This window comes from Lates calcarifer, linkage group LG17 (genome assembly GCF_001640805.2).
Source record: "Lates calcarifer isolate ASB-BC8 linkage group LG17, TLL_Latcal_v3, whole genome shotgun sequence".
Taxonomy (NCBI): Eukaryota; Metazoa; Chordata; class Actinopteri; family Centropomidae; genus Lates; species Lates calcarifer.
Genome location: NC_066849.1, coordinates 14383782 through 14407181, shown reverse-complemented (window position 1 = coordinate 14407181; position 23400 = coordinate 14383782). Strand labels below are relative to the sequence as shown.

At 38.3% G+C, this 23400-nt stretch overlaps 4 protein-coding genes across 4 annotated transcripts; 3 read left to right on the top strand and 1 right to left on the bottom strand.

The window, feature by feature from the left end:
- Window positions 1-136: 136 nt before the first annotated feature.
- Window positions 137-3360, top strand: LOC108881278 (deoxyribonuclease-2-alpha). Its single transcript, XM_018673184.2, has 7 exons — window positions 137-405; window positions 581-678; window positions 777-939; window positions 1024-1126; window positions 1205-1367; window positions 1428-1618; window positions 1923-3360. Exons 1-7 carry the CDS (start codon window positions 388-390, stop codon window positions 2282-2284), a joined length of 1098 nt encoding a protein of 365 aa, XP_018528700.1. The 5' UTR covers window positions 137-387; the 3' UTR covers window positions 2285-3360.
- Window positions 3361-3521: 161 nt separating this feature from the next.
- LOC127138930 (deoxyribonuclease-2-alpha) lies at window positions 3522-7253 on the top strand. The gene is made up of 7 exons (XM_018673180.2): window positions 3522-3668; window positions 4751-4848; window positions 4935-5097; window positions 5182-5263; window positions 5365-5523; window positions 5629-5820; window positions 6720-7253. The coding sequence occupies exons 1-7, from the start codon at window positions 3657-3659 to the stop codon at window positions 7079-7081; spliced, it is 1068 nt and encodes a 355-aa protein (XP_018528696.1). The 5' UTR covers window positions 3522-3656; the 3' UTR covers window positions 7082-7253.
- A 785-nt stretch (window positions 7254-8038) lies between these two features.
- Window positions 8039-12873, top strand: rpf1 (ribosome production factor 1 homolog). The gene is made up of 9 exons (XM_018673179.2): window positions 8039-8381; window positions 9308-9364; window positions 9513-9593; window positions 9699-9794; window positions 10357-10510; window positions 10642-10724; window positions 11255-11436; window positions 11572-11698; window positions 12174-12873. Exons 1-9 carry the CDS (start codon window positions 8130-8132, stop codon window positions 12213-12215), a joined length of 1074 nt encoding a protein of 357 aa, XP_018528695.1. The 5' UTR covers window positions 8039-8129; the 3' UTR covers window positions 12216-12873.
- LOC108881277 (guanine nucleotide-binding protein G(I)/G(S)/G(O) subunit gamma-5) lies at window positions 12821-14634 on the bottom strand. The gene is made up of 3 exons (XM_018673183.2): window positions 14422-14634; window positions 14086-14237; window positions 12821-13179 (listed from the first exon to the last, which is right to left on the bottom strand). The coding sequence occupies exons 1-2, from the start codon at window positions 14500-14502 to the stop codon at window positions 14112-14114; spliced, it is 207 nt and encodes a 68-aa protein (XP_018528699.1). The 5' UTR covers window positions 14503-14634; the 3' UTR covers window positions 12821-13179; window positions 14086-14111.
- Window positions 14635-23400: the final 8766 nt, after the last annotated feature.

The window sequence follows — 23400 nt, the reverse complement described above, 5'->3', positions numbered from 1 at the left end:
CTTTTTATAGAGACAAACATGTTCTGCAGGAAGTGCCAGATGAGAATAGTAATTCAGATGGCATCAAGCGACCTGTCAAACCACATTTCACTTTAGTACTGACTGTCCTTTGTTAGAGACACACCTTATTTTAAATAGTGAAAATTTTTTGATAGAATAAAGGTACAGTAAAAGCTGTCCAACTGCATCCTACAGTGCCTGAAAGGCAGATGAATCCTTCTGTTGTCTCTTCTGTTGTGTATTACAGCCACGTCAACACTTGTGTCAAGCAAGAAATCAATGTGACTCATCTGCAGGGTGTCTTGTGGGCATGGACCAAAGAAGCAATATGCAAAAAATATAAGAGATGTGGTGTTAGTTGATGACAGCAGTTTACTGTGAAGAGAAATGGAGATGGCTACATATGTAAGTAAAATGTTTATGTGTTTAATGATTGTGCTAATAATAGTAATGGTTAAAGTTGTGTGTTTCAATTTTGCATGTGTCTTCAAATTAAAAGACAGAATGAAATGTATATTATTTTGAGAACAGCTCTGTCCCGTTTTCATGATTCTGTCATGATTGTTTTTGATTGTTTCAGAGAACAGTGGTGGCACTGCTTTTCTGTGTTGTGGTCCTTTTTCAAGGATGTGAGTCAGATGTGAAATGCAGGAATGACAGTGGAGCTGAAGTTGACTGGTTGGTGGAATTGTTGGAGTTATGAACAGTTTATATTTTCACCTATCCTCAGTTTAAGTTGGATACATAATAGAATATATTTACCTCTGTACCATTAGGTATATTTTATACAAGTTACCCAATGTGAAAGATGGCGGTTTGTCATATCTGTACATGGATGAGAGCACCGGTGGATGGAGACGCAGCACAGAGAAAATCAACAGTAGATCTGGCGCTCTGGCGAACACCCTGAAACCTCTTCTAGACTTCTACAACAGAAAGGTAATGTATTAAATGATACATGTGTCTCTGTCATGACAACCCTCAGTAAGCACACTATATATGTGTTTCATTGTTTTGTTGTAGACTGAAGGCTTTGGATACATGCTCTACAATGATCAACTTCCAAAACAATCTAGAAACCAACGTCGACATACAAATGCTCCGTCATCTTTTGGTCACAGTAAAGGTGGGTGCAGCAATGTTCTACTTTCACAGGATAACAAAGCTCTGTTTCTATTATTTTCTACTGTTTTACTTCCTAAAGGAGTTGTGATGTTGGACAGACAAACTGGAGTCTGGCTCTCACACAGTACACCAAGATTTCCAACATATCGCAGTAAAGTCTTCTGGCCACAAAGTGGAAATGCTAACGCTCAAACATTTATGTGTGTGACTTACTCCCACGATGATTTCAGAGAAATAGGTAGGTTAATGCCAGTGATATTGTCATCTTGTTCTGACTGAAATCTTGTCATTTGCCAAAATAGTCAATGCAAACAGAAACTGTTAGCTTATTCATATGACTCTGACATACCAAAAACCTTTCCAAACGAGCTGAGATGTGTTGCACAGCGAAGCTGCTACCCAAAGAAGAAACCCTGGTTTAGAGAGAAGATGCTGACTTCACTGAACGGACAACAGTTCCACAGCTTTGCAAAATACAAACGTTTTGGCGATGGTGAGTGTTCACAGTTTCAAATGTTAAAATTTCATGTTAGATTGATGATAAACATGACGAGTATTGTAACAGAGCAAAATCTAAGACACATTTTCAACAGTCTTTGTAGTTAGAGGCTGTCTGTCCTGTTGCCTGTTGAAAACAATATCACTGCCCTGCCCTGTATATCACTGCCTTGTGTTTTGTTTGCAGTTTTGTTTTTATGTATGTATGAAAAGTATTTCTAAAATTTTGTCCACAGTGTCTGTGTGTACAGGGGGTATTGTTACTTTTGTTAATAGACTTGTTTTCTGAACTCTCGTAGATCTTTACTCTGGCCTCATTGTAAACAGTTTGAATCAGGATCTGTATGTCAAGAGCTGGGGAAAGATGCGCGGTCCTCAGATTTATAACTGCGGCATCACTCATCATGTGTATAATGTGAAGACAGTAAGACCTCTCAACATGCAGCCCTTCAGTGACACTGTAGATCACTCCAAGTGGTGTGTGACACCTGATGGTAACTGGACCTGCATCGCTGATATGAACAGGGAAAAGAGTCAGATGTACAGAGGTGGAGGAGCTATATGCACCAATGACGTTACAGTTGGAGAAGCTTTCTACGCATTAATCAAAAAGCACGAACCATGTGAACATGAATTTACTGTTCAACACCGAGAGCTTTAAAGACACAACCCTCATTGAAATGTGAAGAAAAGAGAGGCTGCATATCAAAAACTGAAAGATCAGATAGGAACCTGAGGTCACAGATCCAGACTTAAAATTGTTGTTGTGCTTTGCATTTTAGAAGTTTTACTCACCATATTTTGAGGTATATTCACCCCTGTCTTTTGTAGTCTATATGATGTATGTTTACTGATGAAAGTCTGCACTGTTTTTATTTTTTAAATCATGTTTTAGACATAGAAATAAACAGAACTGAATTATTATATCAATATTAAACTGTAAATTCCATGTTGCTTCAGGCTACCATTTTTGGTTAATTGATTTAACCATGGGCAGAGTAAACAGTTTGGGCAACCCCTGGATAAAACGTTTCTTTAACTCTCTGTGAAATGTGTAAAATTGAGTCCATATGAACATGTTGTTTTAGGAATATAGGAACAAACCTGAAATAATGAAGGGCTGTTTGATTTTGACACAAGGACATTCAAGGGCAGGCCTTAAAGTAGGACATAGGGCCCTTATCATATCATTTGATAATGTGCTTTAGTTAAAGTTAGATAAGTTTAAGTTAAGTTAAATTAGCACAAACCAGAATTTCTGGGGTGCCTGTATGAGAAAATGAAAGTAAAATGTCCAATATCATAACTAAACTGAAAACTGATATTTATTGAAAAAGTAATACATTTTAGCCAACTAAGTATAAAAGTATAAAAACATTTATTTCTTGACAAGAAAAACTGAAATAAACTTCATTTTTGTATTTGTACCTAGGTTTTGTCATGTTGGTAGGCTTAAGGTCCTGGATGCTTACAGTAACTACAATGAGCAGGTCTCCTCTAATCTGTTGTAATGCCCTGGAAGTGCCAGTTGAGTGCAGCAGTTCAGACTATGTCAAGTGACCTGTCAAACCACATTTCACTTTAGTAATGACTCTTCTTTCTCAGAGGCACACAGTGTTTTTTAATACTGTAAACATTTTAATAGAATATAAGTGCATAGGCTTAGTTTTAGTTCTTTGTGGGTTACAATTTCTAATTTCTTCATGATGAGGTTAAAATAAAAGCTTTCCATTTGAAGAGTGCCTCACTCTTGTCAGTATCACATCCATATTTATCAAAACTCAAACTGTCAAACTGCATCCTACTGTGCCTGAAAAGGTAGATGAACCCCTCTGTTGTCCCGTGCTTAAAAAAGCCATGTCAACACTCATGTGTCAGGCAAGAAATCAATGACTCATCTGCTGCAAGGCTTGTAAACTAGGAACAAGGAAGCAGATGAAATGTAAGAGATGTGGGTTTCAGTTTTCCTGTGAACAGTGAGATATGATGAAAGCGGCTTTTCAAAGCAGATGTACAGTTTACTGTGAAGAGAGATGGCTACATACGTAAGTAAAATGTTTATATGTTTAAAGTTTGTGCTAAAAATGATAAAGGTGGACTGGAGTGTTGGTTGAGGTTGTGTATGTTTTAATGTTGAGTGTCTCTTTAAATTCATATTTTGTGGAGTACAGCTCTGTGCAAAGCAGCAGTTTAGTAAACTGTAGCTTTTAAATAACTACATGAAATACTACATGAGGAGCTTCATGTGTTTTAGAAAATTGAAATAGTCGAAGAGCCTCAGAGTTGTTTTAATAGTTTGTTACACTGCATGGATTATACACATTTCTCTCAGAGGTGTTATTTTATTAAAATGTTGACTGTTGTTTTGACTACTCTTGAAAATGGAATTGATTGTGTTGGTCCAGGAAGTGGCTTAATAGAAATGCAGAACTCTTTAACCCACCCCCCTGTTTGCACCAATGTTCCTCTGAACTCACACATGCTAGCTTTACAAGAGCCTTGAAATGAAATTGAAGTACATCACAATCCATAATGGTGAGATTGTGATGTAGTCTCAGTTTAACAGTTGAAAATTAAATGAAAAACTTAAGTGACTTGAGACAGCCATTGAGGGTATGAGGGGTCACTGAGTGGTTTTGTTTTTATAAAAATGCTGTATAGCACATGCTGTGGCAGTCACCATATACCTGTAACACATGTACACCACACATCTGCGCATGTGTTATAGTTGTGCAATTTAAATGGCATCAACTAAAATTCACTTTTGGCAGCAGTTTGACAAAACAATCAAATCTATTCACAGATATTTATGTAGATACTTAACTCAAGGTTTAATACATTTTTATAATAAGAATTTGTTTTTGTCTTACTGTAAATTAAACTTTCTCAGTACCACTATGATGAACTGCTACACACTGGAAGTTCAAATGTTTTGTTGCCATTGATGCAAATGTTGAGCAGATAGCACATCAGGCCAAACTTGATCTATCACAAAAACAGCCACAGCTTTAATGATATACAAATATATTCTGTGTGGTCATAAAGACCATCTGGTTTATTTGACATTATAAGTCAGGATTATCTCCTGTTTTCAAGATTCTGTCATGATTATGTGTAATTGTTTCAGAGAACAGTGGTGGCACTGCTCTCCTGTGTTGTGGTCCTTTTTCAAGGGTGTGAGTCAGATGTGAAATGCAGGAATGACAATGGAGTCGAGGTTGACTGGTTGGTGGAAATTTTAATTTGTAAAACATTATATTCTCAGTTTTAATTGAATGCACAATAGAATATATTTACCTCTGTACCATTAGGTATATTTTATACAAGTTACCCAATGTGAAAGATGGCGGTTTGTCGTATCTGTACATGGATGAGAGCACCGGTGGATGGAGACTCAGCACAGAGAAAATCAACAGTAGATCTGGCGCTCTGGCGAACACCCTGAAACCTCTTCTAGACTTCTACAACAGAAAGGTAATGTATTAAATGATACATGTGTCTCTGTCATGACAGCCCTCAGTAAGCACACTATATATGTGTTTTGTTGTTTTGTTGTAGACTGAAGGCTTTGGATACATGCTCTACAATGATCAACCTCCAGATCCATATAAGGCTCCGTCATCATTTGGTCACAGTAAAGGTGGGTGTAACAATGTTCCATGTCATAGTTTTCAAATCCAAAAAGATCACAGGATAACAAAGCTCTGTTTCTATTATTTTCTACTGTTTTACTTCCTAAAGGAGTCGTGATGTTGGACAGACGAACTGGAGTCTGGCTCTCACACAGTACACCAAGATTTCCAACATATCACAGTAAAGTCTTCTGGCCAGAAAGTGGACATGCTAACGCTCAAACATTTATGTGTGTGACTTACTCCCACAATGAATTCAGAGAAATAGGTAGGTTAATGCCAGTGATATTGTCATCTTGTTCTGACTGAAATCTTGTCATTTGCCAAAATGGAACTTAATGCAAATAACAGAAACCTCTATTTAAATTCTCAGGGTTGCAGCTCATGTACATCCACGCTTATTCATATGACTCTGACATACCAAAAACCTTTCATGATGAGCTGAGATGTGTTGCTCAGCGAAGCTGCTACCCAAAGAAGAAACCCTGGTTTAGAGAGAAGATGCTGACTTCACTGAACGGACGACCGTTCCACAGCTTTGCAAAATACAAACGTTTTGGAGATGGTGAGTGTTCACATTGTCGAGAGTTAAAATTTCATATTTTCCTTCTGAGGCTCTGCAGTCTTCATACTAGGACATTACATTTTGGGTTCAATGCACTTTATACTTCATTTTGTTAAATTTAGACCTGTTGTCCTGTTAGCTGACACTTCTTGTGCAAGTGTTAACAAAATCACGTTGTACTGCAACAGTGTAAAAACAAGATGGCGGCAGTCTCTGTCAACACACAACACAACACAACACATTCTGCAAGATAAAAGTGTAAGAGGAACAAAACCTATTTTACCATTAAACCAGATTTTATGGTCGAAACTTTTTTTATGCTCAATAACATCTGTTGTTTAACACAGCAACAAAAGATGACAACAGGATATTACCATTCATATTTGATTATTCAGCTTTCAGCTGGATGTTTACTTATCATTTCAATATGAGACAAAAAGAGCGAGTGCTGCTGTTCGTAGCCTTTTGGTTAATTCACACAGGCCAGAAGGTGTGACAGACTGTTTCTATAGACAAAATGGACATTCTCACTTTGGAGTATGGAGTATGGAACATTTCTAGAGTTACGAAACATTGAACAGAAAAGAGTTTTATACACATGACTTTATTTTGTTATACCGTAAAATAAACCTGTTGTCCCCATATGCCGATTTCATTTTTTTCCAATTACTACTTCCTGTTCAAAGACATGATTTAGTTTTTATATTAATCAGGTTCTACTGATCCCAAAAAGCTAGGAGAAATTAAAAATGCATCCAACATCAACGTTCAAGTCTGTGGAGGTTAAGTTGATGATGAACTTTTTTTTTTTTTTAACAGAGCAAAATCTGCACATGGGGTATTCCTAATTTTCATGGTTAAGACACTTGTCTTCTACTTTGTTTTCTGAACTCTCGTAGATCTTTACTCTGGCCTCATTGTAAACAGTTTGAATCAGGATCTGTATGTCAAGAGCTGGGGAAAGATGCGTCGTCCTCTTCCTTCTAACTGCAGCATCCCTCATCATGTGTACAATGTGGAGGAAGTACAGCCTCTCAACATGCAGCCCTTCAGTGACACTGTAGATCACTCCAAGTGGTGTGTGACACCTGGTGGTAGCTGGACCTGCATCGCTGATATGAACAGGGAAGAGAGTCAGATGGACAGAGGTGGAGGAGCTATATGCACCAATGACGTTACAGTTGGAGAGGCTTTCTACGCATTAATCAAAAAGCACGAACCATGTGAACATGAATTTACTGTTCAACACCAAGAGCTTTAAAGACACAACGATCATTGAAATGTGAAGAAAAGAGAAGTTTTTTTGGTCTATGTTCACCCCTGTCTTTTGTAGTCTGTAGGATGTATTTTTATTAATGAAAGACTGATATGTTTTTAATCTTTTAAATCATGTTTTAAGCATTAAAAGAAATAAACAGGACTGAATGATTATATTAATGTTCCAGGTTGTTTTTCTGTTAACTGGTGATTAGCCCTTTTTGTGGGCTTGATAGAAGTATACAGTAATTCACATCTACATCATGTACCTTTCTAGTGAGACTGTTTTGCAGTGCAACAGATGAATGATGAAGCTAAAAGATGGTTTTAACCAGAAGGTCATGTAAGTAAGCAGATGAACTGTGGGAAATGTGGGATTTGGTTTTAGCTGTGAGATAGGACAAAAGCAACTTTTTTTGCGAAACAGTAACACATGGGTGGGAACAAGCTTGAAGAAGAGTACTACTGAATGCACTGCCCAACTTTTGTCTACAGATATTGTCAGTCAGATTCTTCTGATAGAGTTTAGTTTAACACTTAACATCTTTAATTTAATGTCTGTATTTAAATTCACAAGTTTTCAGTAGTGGGATGACTCACGAAATAACAACTAAGTACATTTACTCAATTATTCAATTTAAATACAAATTTGAGGTACTTGTATTTTATTTTCATGTCTCTATTATACTTGTACACCACTGCAGTTCAGAGGGAAATACTGTACTTTTTTATTTAGATTTTGCAGTCATACCAAGGGAATTGTGGTTATATGTTATGGATTAAATTACACTACCTAATAATATGTACAAATAAAGTCAAGAGTCGATTCATTGATCAGCCAATTGACAGAAAATTGATTTTGAATGCAGTATTTATTCAGTGCGGTGTTCACTGTTGTAACCGCTGTTTCCCCTCCGCGCCACCAGGTGTCCCACATCTTTCATGTACGACCTCAAACCAGTCACCTCTCAGTCCCCGGATGTAAAGGCACGGATAGGAAGCCACCAGCACAGCACACGTGAAAACATCAAAAAACAGACAGCTGACACAAGATGGACATCACAGAGGTCCCCGTGAGTCAGGACAACAAAGGTAAGAAAAAAAAGAATAAGAAGCCGAAGAAGAAGGAGACTGTGAGCGAGAAGGGAAATGGAGAAGGCAGCGGAGCGGAGCAGAAAGAGGAGGCGAAGGCGGAGAAGAGTGAGGCAGCGACTGCCTTCCCCCCCACCTTCAGTGTGTCCGAAATCAAGAACAAACAGCGAAGACACCTCATGTTCATGAAACTCAAGCAGGAGAAAAGACAGGTGAAGATTGTTTAAACGGTTTAAACGGGTTAGAGCTGTCTTGATTGTTCGTCGGGCCTTCTGTTGAGTCAGACTGTACACACTGCAGTGTCGTTTACTCTGTGTCCAGAAACCACACACGTCGGAAACCACAGCTTTTATAACTGATTAATCGTCAGTGTTTTTTTTAAAGCAAAAATGTTTTTTAAAAATCTGTTGACAGCAGATTCTGGTCTGACAGCAATACTCACTTTTCACAATTATATGGACTGATCACTTTGTCAGTTATAAAGGTCAGTAATACTCAGATGTTTTGATAATAAAAAATACATTTGAATGGTTGGTAATCCAGCTTTGGTCTAAGCTCCTCAGTGGTGGAAAGTACTGTTTCTGTACTTAAGTGCAAATTTGAGAAAAAGCTTGAGAACCTCAATTTTATTCAACCTTAAACTTGTACTGCTCTAGTTTTCATTGAACATTTCTAATAAAATGTATTTATCACCTGAAAGCAATTAGTTAAAAACTGGTCATTAGATTAATAGATAATTAATTGAAGACTACTTAATTATAGTTAGAATAACCTGCTAACGATACCTGTTTTAATCATTTGTCACACTCAATACTTTATTGAGTGGTATTGCTACTTTTATTTCATTTAAATATGATTCCATGATTGATGGGGTGGACAAAATATTAGAAACATCTCTCAGCATCATAGAAACTACAGTCTCCAGAATCATCACAAAGATGAATCTAGTGCTGAAGCATTGCAGACCTGTAGCCAGATAATGTTTAGTGTTATAACTTTATACATCACTGGTTATTCAGATCATTTTATGACAAAAAAAGCAGTTGGTTGATTAATTTATCAACTTTCATTGCCACAGTAAATATAAGTTAGAAGTCTTCTCCTTGAATCTCATATTTTTTCTGTCTTCGTGTTTCAGCAAAAGATGCAGTTGAAGAAAAAGAAGAAGAAAGAAAGGGAAGCTTTAGGTGACAAGGTGAGTCTGTGTCTTGTCCTGGATGTTGTTATCGTAAGTCAAAAACCGATTTTATCTTTTGGCTTTTGCCTTGAATGTTGAATTTTAAACAAGCAAATGATATTACTTTTGGACATTTACTTTTTAATTTATTGTGTCCCTTATGTAGGCACCACCAAAAGAGGTCCCTAAGACGATAGAAAACCAGAGGGTCTACGACGAGACAACAGTTGACCCAGAAGATGAGGAGGTGTGGATCAACTTTGGCCAAGCTTGTTCAAATGATCCCAGGTCATATTCGTAATGAATCTGTATGAATTTATATTTGTCTGTGTGTTTTTTCTATCATCTGCAGGTTGCATTTGACGAGGGAACTGATGAATTTTCTGCCTATTTCAATGGGCTCACAAACCCCAAAGTGCTCATCACAACATCAGACAGACCCAGGGGGGTGAGTGGCTACTGCTTGGCATTTTACATATTAATAAGCTGTTTACATAGCATGAAAATGTTCCCATTTACATACAGCCATGCATACCCCAGTTAACGTAAAACTGCCCCATGGCCCTATTTGAAAAGTTTGGCATTGTGTTGTTGATATCCAAGTCTCTCATAATGTTTAAAAATGGTAGTGAAATATGCTGTTTATATCATCTGTATTGAATTATAATGGAAAATAAAGTAATAGTGGAATATTAGTGTGTATGCAAATGTACTGATCGTTAGGCTCTCTTCTTTATTTCAGCCCCACTTCATGATTTAACCTGATATGACATTTTCTTGATTTAGAAATAATTAATAGTATTTAACTTGATCTGCCGTGTGTATCAGAATAAATTCTGCATGTTGGCATATTGCAGCAGGTAATAAAACATCTAAAGTGCCTGAAACTTTTGCACAGGACCGAATATTGTAATGGGCTTGATTATCCTGAGGTGTTAAACTGGAGTCTGCAGTGGCTTCATGGAAAACAGTCTCTCTCTCTGCTCAACACTCTGGTGTGTATCTTGCAGAGGACGGTGAGGTTTTGTGAGCAGCTGGCCACAGTTATCCCAAACGCCCATGTGTACTACAGAAGGGGCTTGGCCCTGAAGAGGATCATTCCCCAGTGCGTCGCCAGGAACTTCACCTACCTCATGGTCATCAACGAGGATCGTAAAGTGCCCAGTATCCTCAAAGTCAGCCATGTCAGGAGAGAGGAGGATGATGCAAAGAATTAGAGTTCTGTTTTGGCATTTTTTCTGAAGTGAGCTGTAGTTTTTCTGACTTTCCTCAGCTTCCTTAACTGCGGCTTGTAGATGGTATGGTTCTCTGTCACCTACCTGATGGGCCAACTGCACACTTCAAGATGAGCAGTGTTCGACTGCGGAAGGAGATGAAGGTAAGTACATAAATCCAGACTCTTTTCACTGTTAGTAATTCTGGTTAAATAAAGTTGAACATAGCAATACAGTACTATTAAAGGACCAGGATGTAGGTATTTAGTGGAATCTAGTTATGATGCAGACTGCAACCAACTAAATGCCCCTCCCTTTCCATGTGTGTAGGAGAAACCTCATAACATAAATGCAAAAGGCCCTCTCTAGAGCCAGTGTTTGATTTGTCTGTTCTTTAAATTTTTAAAACATCTGTCTTATAAGGAGATAATGTTGGTCCATAATGTGTTTAGCCATAGCTTAGCTTAAAGAGGTGCTTTTGAAGAACTCTCTGCTTTTTTATTTTCATTTCCATCTTTTAGCTTCTGTACTGGCAGTGTATTGTAACTAACTACACCAGACTTAATAGAGTACCCATCAACCCTGTTGTTTTGTCCCACCACTAATGAGTCACAAATTATTTTAAAGACACTGTTCAGGAGCGCCAATCTTAGCTGTTTTATCCCAACATTATTTTACCATTTCCTCTCTGCAGAGACGGGGTAAAGATCCCACAGAGCACTCTCCAGAAGTGATCCTAAACAACTTCACCACACGCCTGGGCCACAGCATCGGTCGGCTGTTGGCCGCTCTCTTTCCACAAGACCCCCAGTTTGTGGGTCGACAGGTCGCCACCTTCCACAACCAGAGAGACTTCATCTTTTTCAGATTCCACAGGTGAATATTTGATGAGTGAAGTCTGACTTTAGCTTGATATGACGTCTCCTAATAAAACATAACTTTTGGTTTTTGAGAAGGTTTGGCTTAAATTCAGAGGGTCGGATAAACAATCGTTTGCATCTTTTTAAAAAGGTACATCTTCAAAAATGAGAAGAAAGTTGGCATTCAGGAGCTCGGACCTCGCTTCACCCTCAAACTTCGCTCTCTACAGAAAGGCACCTTCGACTCAAAGTTTGGAGAGTATGAGTGGGTCCTGAAGGTGAGTCTCAGTTTTTTCTTTTTTTTCTCTTAAGATTTGTTAATAGACATATTTGTCAACATCATTGCTGTCGGTCAGAAACCATACGTGTCCCAAACTGTTCATTTTCAAGCAATGGGGAGAAAAAATTATTTATAAATTTTTTTTGTAAATAATTCAACATTGCAAGATTTAGTCACAAGCTCCTGTAAATACCTTTCACTGGTGAAATGTAATTGGTCATCCTTTACACAGCATTTGTTGGGTCTCTCTCTGTAAATATTATAATATAAAGAGAACGGTATAGACCTGCTCAGTATAAAAAGTGCCTTGAGATGACTTTTGTTGTGATTCAGCGCTATATAAAAAAAATGAATTGAATTGAATGTAAAGGATGACCAATAACAGCGAATTATGAGACTAGCTATATTGAACTCAGGCTCTTCTTGTAGTTGAAAAAAAGTGACTTAAAAAAATTAACTTTTTCTGTTTCCAGCGCCATGAGATGGACGCCTGCAGACGGAAGTTCCAGCTCTGAGCACATAACAGTGTTCCTCTGTGGTTATTAAGATATTACAGCTGTTTGTGGACTTGCACAAATGGACTTCATAGTGGATGTCCCAGACTCTTTGAGGATGACCAGTGGTCACAGTTAACGCTTTGTCCTTTCAGCACAATTAGAGGTTTGATGCTGACAACTGGATTTTATGACATCACATCGCTGTTGATTCAGATTCTCCCTGAAAAACAACTTTTCTAAAGCTGCATATGCAAAACCTTTCGGAGACAGAGTATGAAACAGGAACCTGTGGCTTATGCCTGGACTTTTACCCTGTCTGTTTATTAGCAGACACTAGAGAGGAGACGTGCAGATGCTCCACATGAACCCCAACAACCTGAAAATCCTGACCTGTGCGTTTAAGGTGGAAGCTATATTGGCAGATGTACAGTTCAAAGCCCGCATAAATGTGGCTCCAGTTACAGCAGAAATTCAGACTGTGAGCTCTCTGTAAGTCATGTGAATCTGCCTTGGACACATACACCTGAGATGGGTAAATGGTTCAGATTGTGTCTACAGTGCAACTGCTTTTGTACGTGATGGGACTTGGAAATAATTACAGATGACACACTGAACACAGTTCACAGATGTCTACATGTGTGTATACTCATTTTAATAAAAGTTTAAAATGTGGAAATACCATTTATTTTCTTTTCCTCAAAATGAGTCATGAAAAAAATGTACAATTCAAAAGGCACGTGTGTTGATATGGATTAGTTATTTTAAAGCAAGTAGGTTAAGACATCTATTGTGCCACCTAAGCACCTGGAAATGTTTCTGTATGAGATTTTACAAAGGCAAAAAGTAAAAAAAAAAAAAAAAACAAAAAAAAAAAAACTTTAAGTTAGTTTGTCCCCATATTCCCTAACACTCCTGAGACAATTCCAGTCCATGATGCAGGATCCTGCAGCCCAATTCCACAAGGCACCACAATGTCCAAAACCTGTAGAAAATGTAAATGCATTAGTTTAATTTATGGCTTTATACATGCCATTTGAGAGATGCTAAACTCCAGAGCTGAAATTTGTGAAAGCTAAATCTGTCTTATTAAGGTTATATCAGACATTACTGTAAACTATGACCTTATGGAAGCATTACACTTTTACTTAAATCCAATACAATTATATGATATATGATTAGAGTAAAGAATTCTCTCAAAATCCTGTTAAGTTTTTCAGACATGCCTATTCTAAACTCCACAAAGAGTGTGATGCTTTATTGCTACATTGAAAGTTACATGACGTGCCTAAAATAAAATAAAAAATCACTAATTCCAATTCCCAAAAGTATCGATTAAGTTGGACTTCTAACGCCTAAATATTCAAACTTGTGCACCCAAGCATTGTTGAATCTTTCAAACTAAAGTCAAGATCCCAAAGATCAAGTACACCATATTTCACAGGGAAACGTGTATAAAACAATGCACAAGGCATGAAATATGTTGAAAAATGTTGGAACAAGCTGACAGATAAGGTATCAGGTGATACACTGTGGAGAGAAGATTTAGAAATTAACAGAGAAAATTTGTTGTAGGGGTTAAAGCAGTACATCCCCCCAGTGAAATGAATATCTGCATTCTTGACTGGTCAGACAATCAAGAAAATATATGGTAGATTAATCGATGAGATAAAATAGATTTTACGTATTTTTCTAATTTTTTTCAGCGAATCAGACCATGAGATTTTATCGTAATTCATTAATGTGACTGAAAACTGTATCCAAATTGACAACTGAGTGTATAATGGTGTAACATTGACGGGCGAGACGATTCAGCATTGAGTATTTTTGCTTTTAATGCTTTCAGGAAATTTTGCTGATTATGGTAAGTATGGGTATCTGTTGTACTCACAGAGGTTGAGGGTCGGTGTGAGGGTGCTATAGGAAGGAGCAGACTTTCTGTGGTCTGAACGGGTTGTTGCTGGACGACATGCCGGTGAGCAGAGGGTCCTGCTGGGCATTCTGAAGGCAGAACTGCTGCAGGTCCGCGGCCGCCTGGGACACCTGTGGAAGACAACCGAGTCCAAGAAAGTTAGTCAGCGGTTATGGTACAGTGAGTTTTGTAACTTGAATAAATGTCGGACCCGTTGAGTGAGTGCCACCATCGGCAATAAAACAAGGAGAGAAACCCCGAGACAAGCGACCGTGAAACAACACACGCCCTAAAACTAACAATCTCAACCGTTACCTTGACTCTGTTAATTCCTGCTTCAAGGCGTAACTGTTGGACGATTTTCTTCATCGCTACGATGTTGGATGATCCCGACATTGTTGAGATTTGGAGAGACTTTCGCTCTAATAACGACGAATATGAAACTTTAAAAAAAATCTTCGGTGATGGTAGCTAGGTTGCTAACTACTTCTTCCTCAACAAAGAGTTTCCGGTTTTCTTTAGAGGCGTGTCGGCCGTTGCTGCCTTCAGGGGATATTCGTAAATTCGATTTTTACTTTCGACTGTTTACTTTCGACCCTCTGTTATTTTGGCTGTAAATGACAACGCATTATAATATATACGTTTAAATTAAGGTAACCTTTACTAATTTTTTAAACTAAAATTTCAGAGCAGTGTAAAGAAAGTGCATAACAACGATAGCGTATTGCACTCATAAAAAACAAAAAAATTGAGACCTTACTTCGTAATGATGACTTAAATCATAATGAATGTCACATAATCTGTGTTCATGATAAACATTCTTAATTATGGGATACACTAGTCAAAATTACGAGATAAAGTTTCAATTTTTGTGAAATCAAGTCCTTGAATTTATGCAACAGGATTCAACTATAGACTGTATATAAGGGATTCAACAGGTGGAAATAGTAACTGCGAACCGAATTCTGACTGCAACCTGTGGGAGGCAGCAATGTGCCGCGAAGCATCAACTCAAGGAGAAGAGGAATCCTTCTCACAGGACCTCAAAATTCCTTTGAATTGTGTTGTCTGCGGTTTCTAACCTAAAATGCAAGACCCTGACCTAAAATCGCCGTCAACAATGTTGCATTTGTTAGTGACTTTGCTGTTGTGGACATTACTGCCGCTGCTCTAGAAACAGTGTGTATTCTGATGTATTCTAACCCTGGCCCTCTTCTAACCCTGTTGTGAATAAGATAGAGGACACAGTGTATTTAGCACAGAATAGATGATTTTAGTGGTTAGTGAACCTATAGATTATGGAATACTAATCCGTCAATATGTATGCTCATTTTAAGTTTATTTGAATTCTGATAGTTACATGATTTTAAACTGAAATATTTTGAATCATTATATTATTTGGGGATACTTTTATCTTGATATAATACTATGATTGCTGCTTTATATGTTGTACCTTGTATGCAAAATGAGTTGGCAGTTACACTCTGTGTAAATAAAACCACAGAAGAACGTCCAAATTATTTTTCTGTTCCTTTATGTTTTCAGATCATAACCACCCTCTATTTCTTAAAATCTGTTCATCCTGAGTCCTGTGTGATTTGTGGATGCAACACAACCTTATTGCTACAAGCATTTAATCACAGTTAGTTGTTCTCTTTAGGCTGCCCTTGCTCTTCAAACAACGTTTTGTCTGTAGACTGGGCTCCCACGGTTAACCTCGGTTATCAGAGAGGTGAGCCCATGTCTGATGCATCATGTCTATGAGAGGAGAGGATGAAGTCCGGGGATGATCAACAAAGACATACAGATGGTGTAAAGACCTTGCTGGATCTCCATGAGTTAGCTAAGGTAAATTAATTGTATTAATAATATTCGATTGTTTGAACATTTATTGAGATGGAATGGTGTTTTGAAAGAGGAACAGTTCAAACATGTTAGAGTTGTGAATTAAATAGAGTCAGACTAAAATAGCTTCTTTGGTCTGTTGTTTACATGTTGTTTTCACTGTGAATTTTAGTGACTATGCTGCAAAGCAAGATGAGGTTTATCTGTGTGTGTGTGCTGGAGACGAGGGTTTCTGCCTTATTAAGGATGGAGATGGATGTTACCCCAGACAGGAGCTGTGCTGACTATTTCTACGTTCAGGCACAACTTCTCAATGTGGATGCTTAGTATTGCAATTTTGTGGAGTGGAACTATGATGACATTTTTGTTTTTGTGATGTGATTCACAAAGTTGAGATTGTTATTTTGGAACATTATACTTCCAGAAGTGTTGGGACAGCAAGTTTCAAAAAAATATGTTGACATGTCAGCTCAGGCTCTAGATTTGCAGATTAAAAAAAAGATGACTAACATGAATGTATTTCTTTTTGGCAATTGGATGTCTGTTGAGAAGATTAAGTGATACAACAAAGGTATTAGTCTTTTATTCACAATAACCTAAACAGTATACAACATTTCAGACCTAGGGCAATCTTCAATCAAAGGTACTACAGAGAGCTTTGTACTTTTATATCTTTCAGTGTTTGTTCCAATTCGGAATTGTGAATGGTCAAAACTATAATGGTATTTTTGTTGAAAGAATTTTGCATGGATTCAGGATATTTTAAATTCATAATTAATTTACCTTGTATGTAATAGTTTATGTGATCTGTGCAGTGTCTTATCTTTTTACAGTCTATGGTGACTTAAGTTCATTAAACCTCTCATCCGTTCACATTTATTTATTTATTGAAGGCTTAAACTGTCTCAGTGTGGTAAATTCTCATCATGTAGAAGATCACGGATGGAACTGGTCGCGTTGATGAAGCGGGACCTGCAGTATCTCCACCTGAAGTTTCCCCGGATGCTGATCATCTCCTCCATCCTCTCTCAGTCTTCACAGTGGATGTTTTTTTTAAGACCAATCAGAGCCGGTTGCTAGGCGGACCTGAATCGACCAGCCAATCAGCGTTTTTCTGACGTATGTCGTCATTGACCACGACGTATCCCGTCATTGGCCATAATCCTCTAGGGGCGGAGAAACGAAGTTGGAAAATATTTAAACCAAGTGTGAAACATTGCTTCTGTTTGTCAGTAGTAGGAGAAAATGTCGTTACCAAAGACGCCCGGGTGCACAAACAAACAAACTCTGAAGCTGCTTTTTTTGTCGAGTAGGAGTGAGACTGGACGCCGAACACACTTTAGACGTGAAGGTAAGGCAAACGGTTAGCGGCTAGCGTTATCAGAGCGCGTTACCAGTAGCGCCGAGCGTTAGCATTAGCATTACCTTCCAATAATATCGTTTAATTCTACTATCAGTCGTTTATATCGTGTGGGTAAGAGTGTGTCTGTTTTTTTGAGACGGAGGTGTCCCTGACATGAGTTGTGGACCCCAACGTAGACGGATAATAACCATAGACTGTATAACACGATGGGCTCTTATTATCCTATGTAAATACCTGTTTGTTTTCACTATACCGACATTTTGCATCTCTTTGTTATTTTATATTCCATCCTGTTCATTTTAATAATTGTTGTTTGTTATTTTGTACTCCATCTTGGTCATTTTAAGTCAGTTTTTGGCGGATTATTATGTCACGTGATTATTTTGTGTTTGTGGTGGTGTTGCTTCGTTTTGTGTTTCTAGCTGGCTGTTTTACATCTACTTAGGACCAACTTCTTTGATATTGTTTTGCATCGTATTGTGTCTCTGTAGTTAGTGTCATTTTGTGTTTCAGTGTGTCAGTTCATCATCACATTGAGATCCTTTTGCGACTCAGTTTTTTTTTTCCTCTTTGTCGTTTTGAGTGTCTTTGTAGCTTTGTGGTAGTAATCTGTCCATAGCCATCCATTGATCCCCTGTTGGGTATAATATTGATTAGAAATTTGTTTGTGTGACTTGAGACTTTATTGAGCTCAGTTTTGCGTGTTTGAAAACTAGATTTTAACTCTGTGGTCCTCCACAAGTTTTAAGCCTCAAGAGTAAGTCACAATGTATGAGCTGAGATTACTGTTAGAAATTATTATTAAAAAGTATTTTAAAAATTGCTTTTATCTCTGAGATCAATAAAGTCATGTTCTAGTAACATAATTAATTTATTCACCTCAAAACTCAACCAGAATCAGAATCAGCATAAACATACATAATTAAATTAAAATGTAAAGTGTAGAGTGCAAATGTTTGAAGGTGGCAATGATCGTCTGGGGAGATGAGCGTTAATATAACACATAGATGTACATTAATGTAACGTGTAGTGGGGGTGGGGGGATTATAGTCTGTGACAGTCTGTGTGTGTATGTGTTGGGGGGGTATGTCTTGTTGAGGAGCCCAGTTGCAGAGGGGAAGAAACTGTTCTTGTGGCGTGACGTCTTGGTTTTGATGGACCGCAACCTCCTGCCAGAGGGTAGTGTCTTGAAAAAATTATGATCAGGATGGGAGGGATCAGCCATGATCTTTCCTGCTCGCCTCAGGGTCCTGGAGGTGTACAGGTCCTGGAGAGAAGGCAGGTTACAGTTGATCACCTTCTCAGCAGACCGGATGACACGTTGCAGTCTGCCTCTGTCCCTGGCAGTAGCAGCAGTGTACCAGATGGAGATGGAGGAGGTGAGGATGGACTTAATGATGGAGGTGTAGAAGTGCACCATCATTGTCCTTGGCAGGTTGAACTTCTTCAACTGCTGCAGGAAGTACATCCTCTGCTGGGCTTGCTTAATCAGGGAGCTGATGTTTAGCTCCCACTTGAGGTCCTGGGTGATGATGGTCTCTAGGAAACGGAAGGACTCCATAGTTCTGACTGGGGAGTCACACAGGATGATGGGGGAGGGTGAAGCTGTGTTCTTCCTGAAGTCGACAACTATCTCCACTGTCTTCACAGCGTTGAGCTCCAGGTTGTTTTCACTGCACCACATGACCAGCTGATCAATCTTCCTACTGTAGGCGGATTCATCCCCGCCAGAGATGAGCCCAGTGAGGGTGGTGTCATCAGCAAACTTCACTGGTGACTGGAGGTGCAGCTGTTGGTGTACAGTTGTTGGCGACAGGAAATCTGTGATCCACCTGCAGATGGAGTCAGGCACGCTCAGCTGGGAGAGCTTGTCCTGTAGCAGTGCTGGAATGATGGTGTTAAAGGCGGAGCTGAAGTCCACAAACAGAATCCTGGTGAAGGTTCCTGGGGAGTCCAGGTGCTGCAGGTTTAAGTGAAGGGTCATGTTGACTGCATCGTCTACAGACCTGTTGGCTCTGTATGCAATCTGCAGGGAGTCCAGGAGTGGGTCTGTGATGGATTTGAGGTGGGAAAACACAAGGTGCTCAAATGACTTCATCACCACAGAGGTCAGGGCGACGGGTCTGTAGTCATTAAGGTCTTGACACAAGCTGGCACATGGCATGTCTCCAGTGAGGTGTTAAAGATGTCCATGACCACTGGACCCAGCTGATCAGCGCAGTGCTTCAGGGTGGATGGAGAGACAAAGTCTGGCCCGGCTGCCTTGCAGGGATTCTGTCTCTTAAAGAGTCTGTTGACGTCTCTCTCCAGGATGGAGAGAGGCTGGTGTGGTGGGGCTGGTGGATGGTGTCAGGACTGTCGCACTGTCTTTCAAAGCGGCAGTAGAACACATTCAGGCTGTTGGCCAGGCGTGAGTCGTTTGTGGAGTGGGGGACTTTGGGCTTGCAGTTAGTGATCTGTCTGAGCCCTCTCCAGACAGAAGCAGAGTCACCGGCTGAGAACTGGTGTTGTAGTTTCTCAGAGTACAGGCATTTGGCTTCTTTCGCCACCATGCTGAACCTGTACTTTGACTCCCTCAACCTGTCTCTGTCCCCACTCCTGAACGTTTCCTCCTTCTCCAGCCTCAGCTGTCTGAGTTTGGCTGTGAACCAGGGTTTGTCGTTATAACTCACCCTGGTGCGTGTTGGTATACAGCAGTCCTCACAGAAGCTGATGTATGAGGTTACAGCCTCTGTATACTCATCCAAACTGTTGGTGGCAGTCCTGAATACATCCCAATCTGTGCAGTCCAAGCACGCCTGGAGATCCTCCACAGCCCCACTGGTCCACTTCTTTGATGTCCTCACAACAGGTTTAGAGGAACTGTGATTGTCAAGGTTCTAATGTTTAGTTTTCAGTGTTGCTTTTTCTACGCTGTTCATGTTTTGGAGGTGAACTATTTGTTATTAATAAGGTTATTTGTTTTCCAAGTGTTATACTTGTGTTTTCCAGATTTACTCGTTCAGCTGCTGCAGCCTGGACAGAAACACCAGCTCTCACCTTACAAACCAAACAGGTATGTGTCCTAAAGATTTACCCAGTCTGAAAAAAAATGTGTCGATGAGCTGGATTATCCTTGGTATTTGTTTAGTATTGAATATAATAGTAACTGATTAATTGTCTAGAAATTGTCACAAAACAGTACTAGTTATAATCATTTTTGAAAATTCAAAATAGTTGTTGGTTAATTTTCTGCCTGTGGACTGAAGTATAATTGAAAGTACCACAAGTTAAAACCCTGCTTTCAAAAATGTACTTAAGTGAAATTTTTTATTATGCAGTCCACAGTAATATACATGATTCCTTTAGTGATTAGTTGGTAATCAATATAGAAATTCAAGATTTAAAACAATCATTTTAGTAAATATTTCCCAAACATTTGTTATTGATTCCTAAAGGTGTGATGCTTTTTCTTGTCATAGGTGACAGTAAACAGCCCTGGGCAACCCTAAGCACTTTCTTAGACACTCCTCTAAGGTTTGGAAAATGTTCTGCTTCAGCTGTAGTGTTGAATATTTATCTGTGTTTTGGGGTTAAAATGTTGATGAGGAATAGGTCATAGTGTATTGATAATTTTCCTTTGTATATTTCTCTTTTTATTTCCTCCTGGTGTCACCACTTCATCCACGATCACAGAGTCTTCATACAATGAAGAAGTTCTTTGAAACCAGGACGGAGGCCTCCAGGTAATTCTCAAACAGCTTTCCATCAACTGTCCAACACGGAGCACTGACATTGAACTGTTCTTGTTCAGTAATTGATCTGAGGTCTGAATAGTTTGATTACTCACAAAAAGACAGAACTCATTATTAAAGTTTATTTACATAGTCCATGAATGTACAGTTCAAAGAAAATGAAGAATTTATACATCAGCCCCCCCTTGCTCCTTCTCACTCTCTCCCTCCGTCTTTTGGTGTGTACCCCACTTTACTCTTTCTCTCTAATTCTGTCTGTTTCCTTTCCCTTCTCTCTGCTTCCTGCTCTCTCTGTGTCTCTCTTCCTTGCTTGCTCACTCACTCTCATGCTTTCTCTTCCTCTCTTTCTGTGTCTCATTCTCTCTCTCCCTCTCCTTCTCTCTCTTTCCTTCTCCCTTTATTTGTCTTTGTCATTAGTACAGTAAATCATAAAAATGTCAAGAACTTATGCAGTTCACTGTCACACTAGAAACTGTAATTTTACTTCATTTTGGCTTCTATAAACCAAATTTAGTTTAAATTTTCACAGATTTTTGAAGAAAAAAAAACATTGCCATCTACTGCTGTTGTGTGAATATCAGGAGCTGGTGGAGTCAGTTCTCCAATTACAGCAGCTTCTTCTGTCTTTGTGTAGAAAGCAAATTTAACTCTGGGACTAGTTCTGATTAGTCCAGAACCACTTAGTCACTCTGGTTTCTTTGTAGATCTAGTGTCTTTTACTTCTCTATCTTTTCACAGTTTGAAGTTCAATACCCAGAAACGTGTTGAAAATGTGTTAAAAGTCATATGTTTATATTAATGTTTGTGTGTTTTTCTCTACAGGATTGAAAACTTTAACCATTAAATCACATAGAGAAGAGACAGATGTGAAAACATTTCCAGGTCAGTATTAGTTTATTCTTTTCATTCTGATTCTGTCATTACCTCAGCTGCAGTTTACAGACACTTTAAAACACACAGCTGCTCTAACTTATCAGTTTCAATTAGTATTAATTCGTATTTTTCATTAATGTAGCTGCAGAAAATAAGTAAAAAAATATGTATAATAAAATATAAAACCTTAATTTAGAATAAAATAGAAACCCTTTAAAAAAAAAGGTTTAAAATAAGTATAAAACCTTACAAAAACATGTCTAAAACCTATACGCTTAGGGTTACAGCTTTTAGCCACGGGTTACGGTTCAGGGTGCCCAGTTGGGTCTCTGTGACCTGGCCTCCAGATTCCATCTGTATCCTGAAAAAGAGAATAAATAAAAAATAAATAAATAGATAATGTAGGGGATACGAGGGTGGGGAATTGAGGGTGAGAGATAAGAGGTTTAGGGTAAGGGTTACATTTAACAAACCACAGCAGAGATAATGACACTGACACACTCATACCGTCACTCTCCTCCTCCTGCAGAAACAGAACATGTTAATTACAGAAACCGTCCAATGCTTCAAGTCCTGAAATTTATTTATTAATTCTTTAATTATATTTGTAATAAATTGTTTATATAGAAAATTAAAGACAGTTTAATTATCCCTCAAATGCCTCTACTACTATGTAGAACTTTTCCTATTCCTAAGTATACATTTTTGATGCATTACTTTTTTTTTAACGTTTGACACCTTACTAAATTAAACACCTGGCACTTCACCTTGTACTTCATGTTACATCCATGGATGTACACAGTGATTATATGTATTATGTGTTTTTTGGCCATTTCCGATGCTTTATTATGCTATGACATTTTATGATGCTTTTTGACGCCTTACTATACAATTAAATTTTTGGACACTTTTTGACACCATATTATACTATGACATTTTTTGACCATTTTTGACCCCTAGGACATTTTCTGACAATTTTTCATGCCTTAGAATGACATTTTTTGGTGTTTTTTGACCCGTTAGTATACTATGACCTTTTTTGGTGGTTTTTGACCCCTTACTATACTATGACATTTTCAGACCATTTTTGACACCATACATTTTTTGACACCATTTTTGAATGCTATGACATTTTCTGACAATTTTTCATGCCTTACTATACGGTGACATTTTCAGACCGTTTTTGACACCATACTATACTGACATTTTTTGACAATTTTTCATGCCTTAGAATGACATTTTTTGGTGTTTTTTGAGCCCTTAGTATACTATGACATTTTTTGACCATTTTTGACCCCTTACTATAATATTACATTTTTTTTTTTTTTTTTTTTTTTTTTTTTTTTTACCATTTTTGAATCCTATTACATTTTTTGACCATTTTTGACACCAATCTATACTATGACATTTTTTATGCCATTTTTGACCCCTATGGCATTTTCTGACAATTTTTCATGCCTTACTGTACTATGACATTTT

What these genes read in the sequence shown, in the direction of transcription:
- LOC108881278 (XM_018673184.2), top strand. An exon ending in ATCTTTTGGTCACAGTAAAG is followed by an intron (nt 1,127 to 1,204) that starts GTGGGTGCAGCA and finishes TACTTCCTAAAG; the next exon opens with GAGTTGTGATGTTGGACAGA. An exon ending in ATACAAACGTTTTGGCGATG is followed by an intron (nt 1,619 to 1,922) that starts GTGAGTGTTCAC and finishes GAACTCTCGTAG; the next exon opens with ATCTTTACTCTGGCCTCATT.
- LOC127138930 (XM_018673180.2), top strand. An exon ending in TAGACTTCTACAACAGAAAG is followed by an intron (nt 5,098 to 5,181) that starts GTAATGTATTAA and finishes GTTTTGTTGTAG; the next exon opens with ACTGAAGGCTTTGGATACAT. An exon ending in ATACAAACGTTTTGGAGATG is followed by an intron (nt 5,821 to 6,719) that starts GTGAGTGTTCAC and finishes GAACTCTCGTAG; the next exon opens with ATCTTTACTCTGGCCTCATT.
- rpf1 (XM_018673179.2), top strand. Translation starts at nt 8,130, where the DNA reads ATGGACATCACAGAGGTCCCCGTGAGTCAGGACAACAAAGGTAAGAAA. An exon ending in GGGAAGCTTTAGGTGACAAG is followed by an intron (nt 9,365 to 9,512) that starts GTGAGTCTGTGT and finishes TCCCTTATGTAG; the next exon opens with GCACCACCAAAAGAGGTCCC. An exon ending in GACTGCGGAAGGAGATGAAG is followed by an intron (nt 10,725 to 11,254) that starts GTAAGTACATAA and finishes TCCTCTCTGCAG; the next exon opens with AGACGGGGTAAAGATCCCAC.
- LOC108881277 (XM_018673183.2), bottom strand. Translation starts at nt 14,502, where the DNA reads ATGTCGGGATCATCCAACATCGTAGCGATGAAGAAAATCGTCCAACAG. An exon ending in CAGGAATTAACAGAGTCAAG is followed by an intron (nt 14,238 to 14,421) that starts GTAACGGTTGAG and finishes TGTCTTCCACAG; the next exon opens with GTGTCCCAGGCGGCCGCGGA.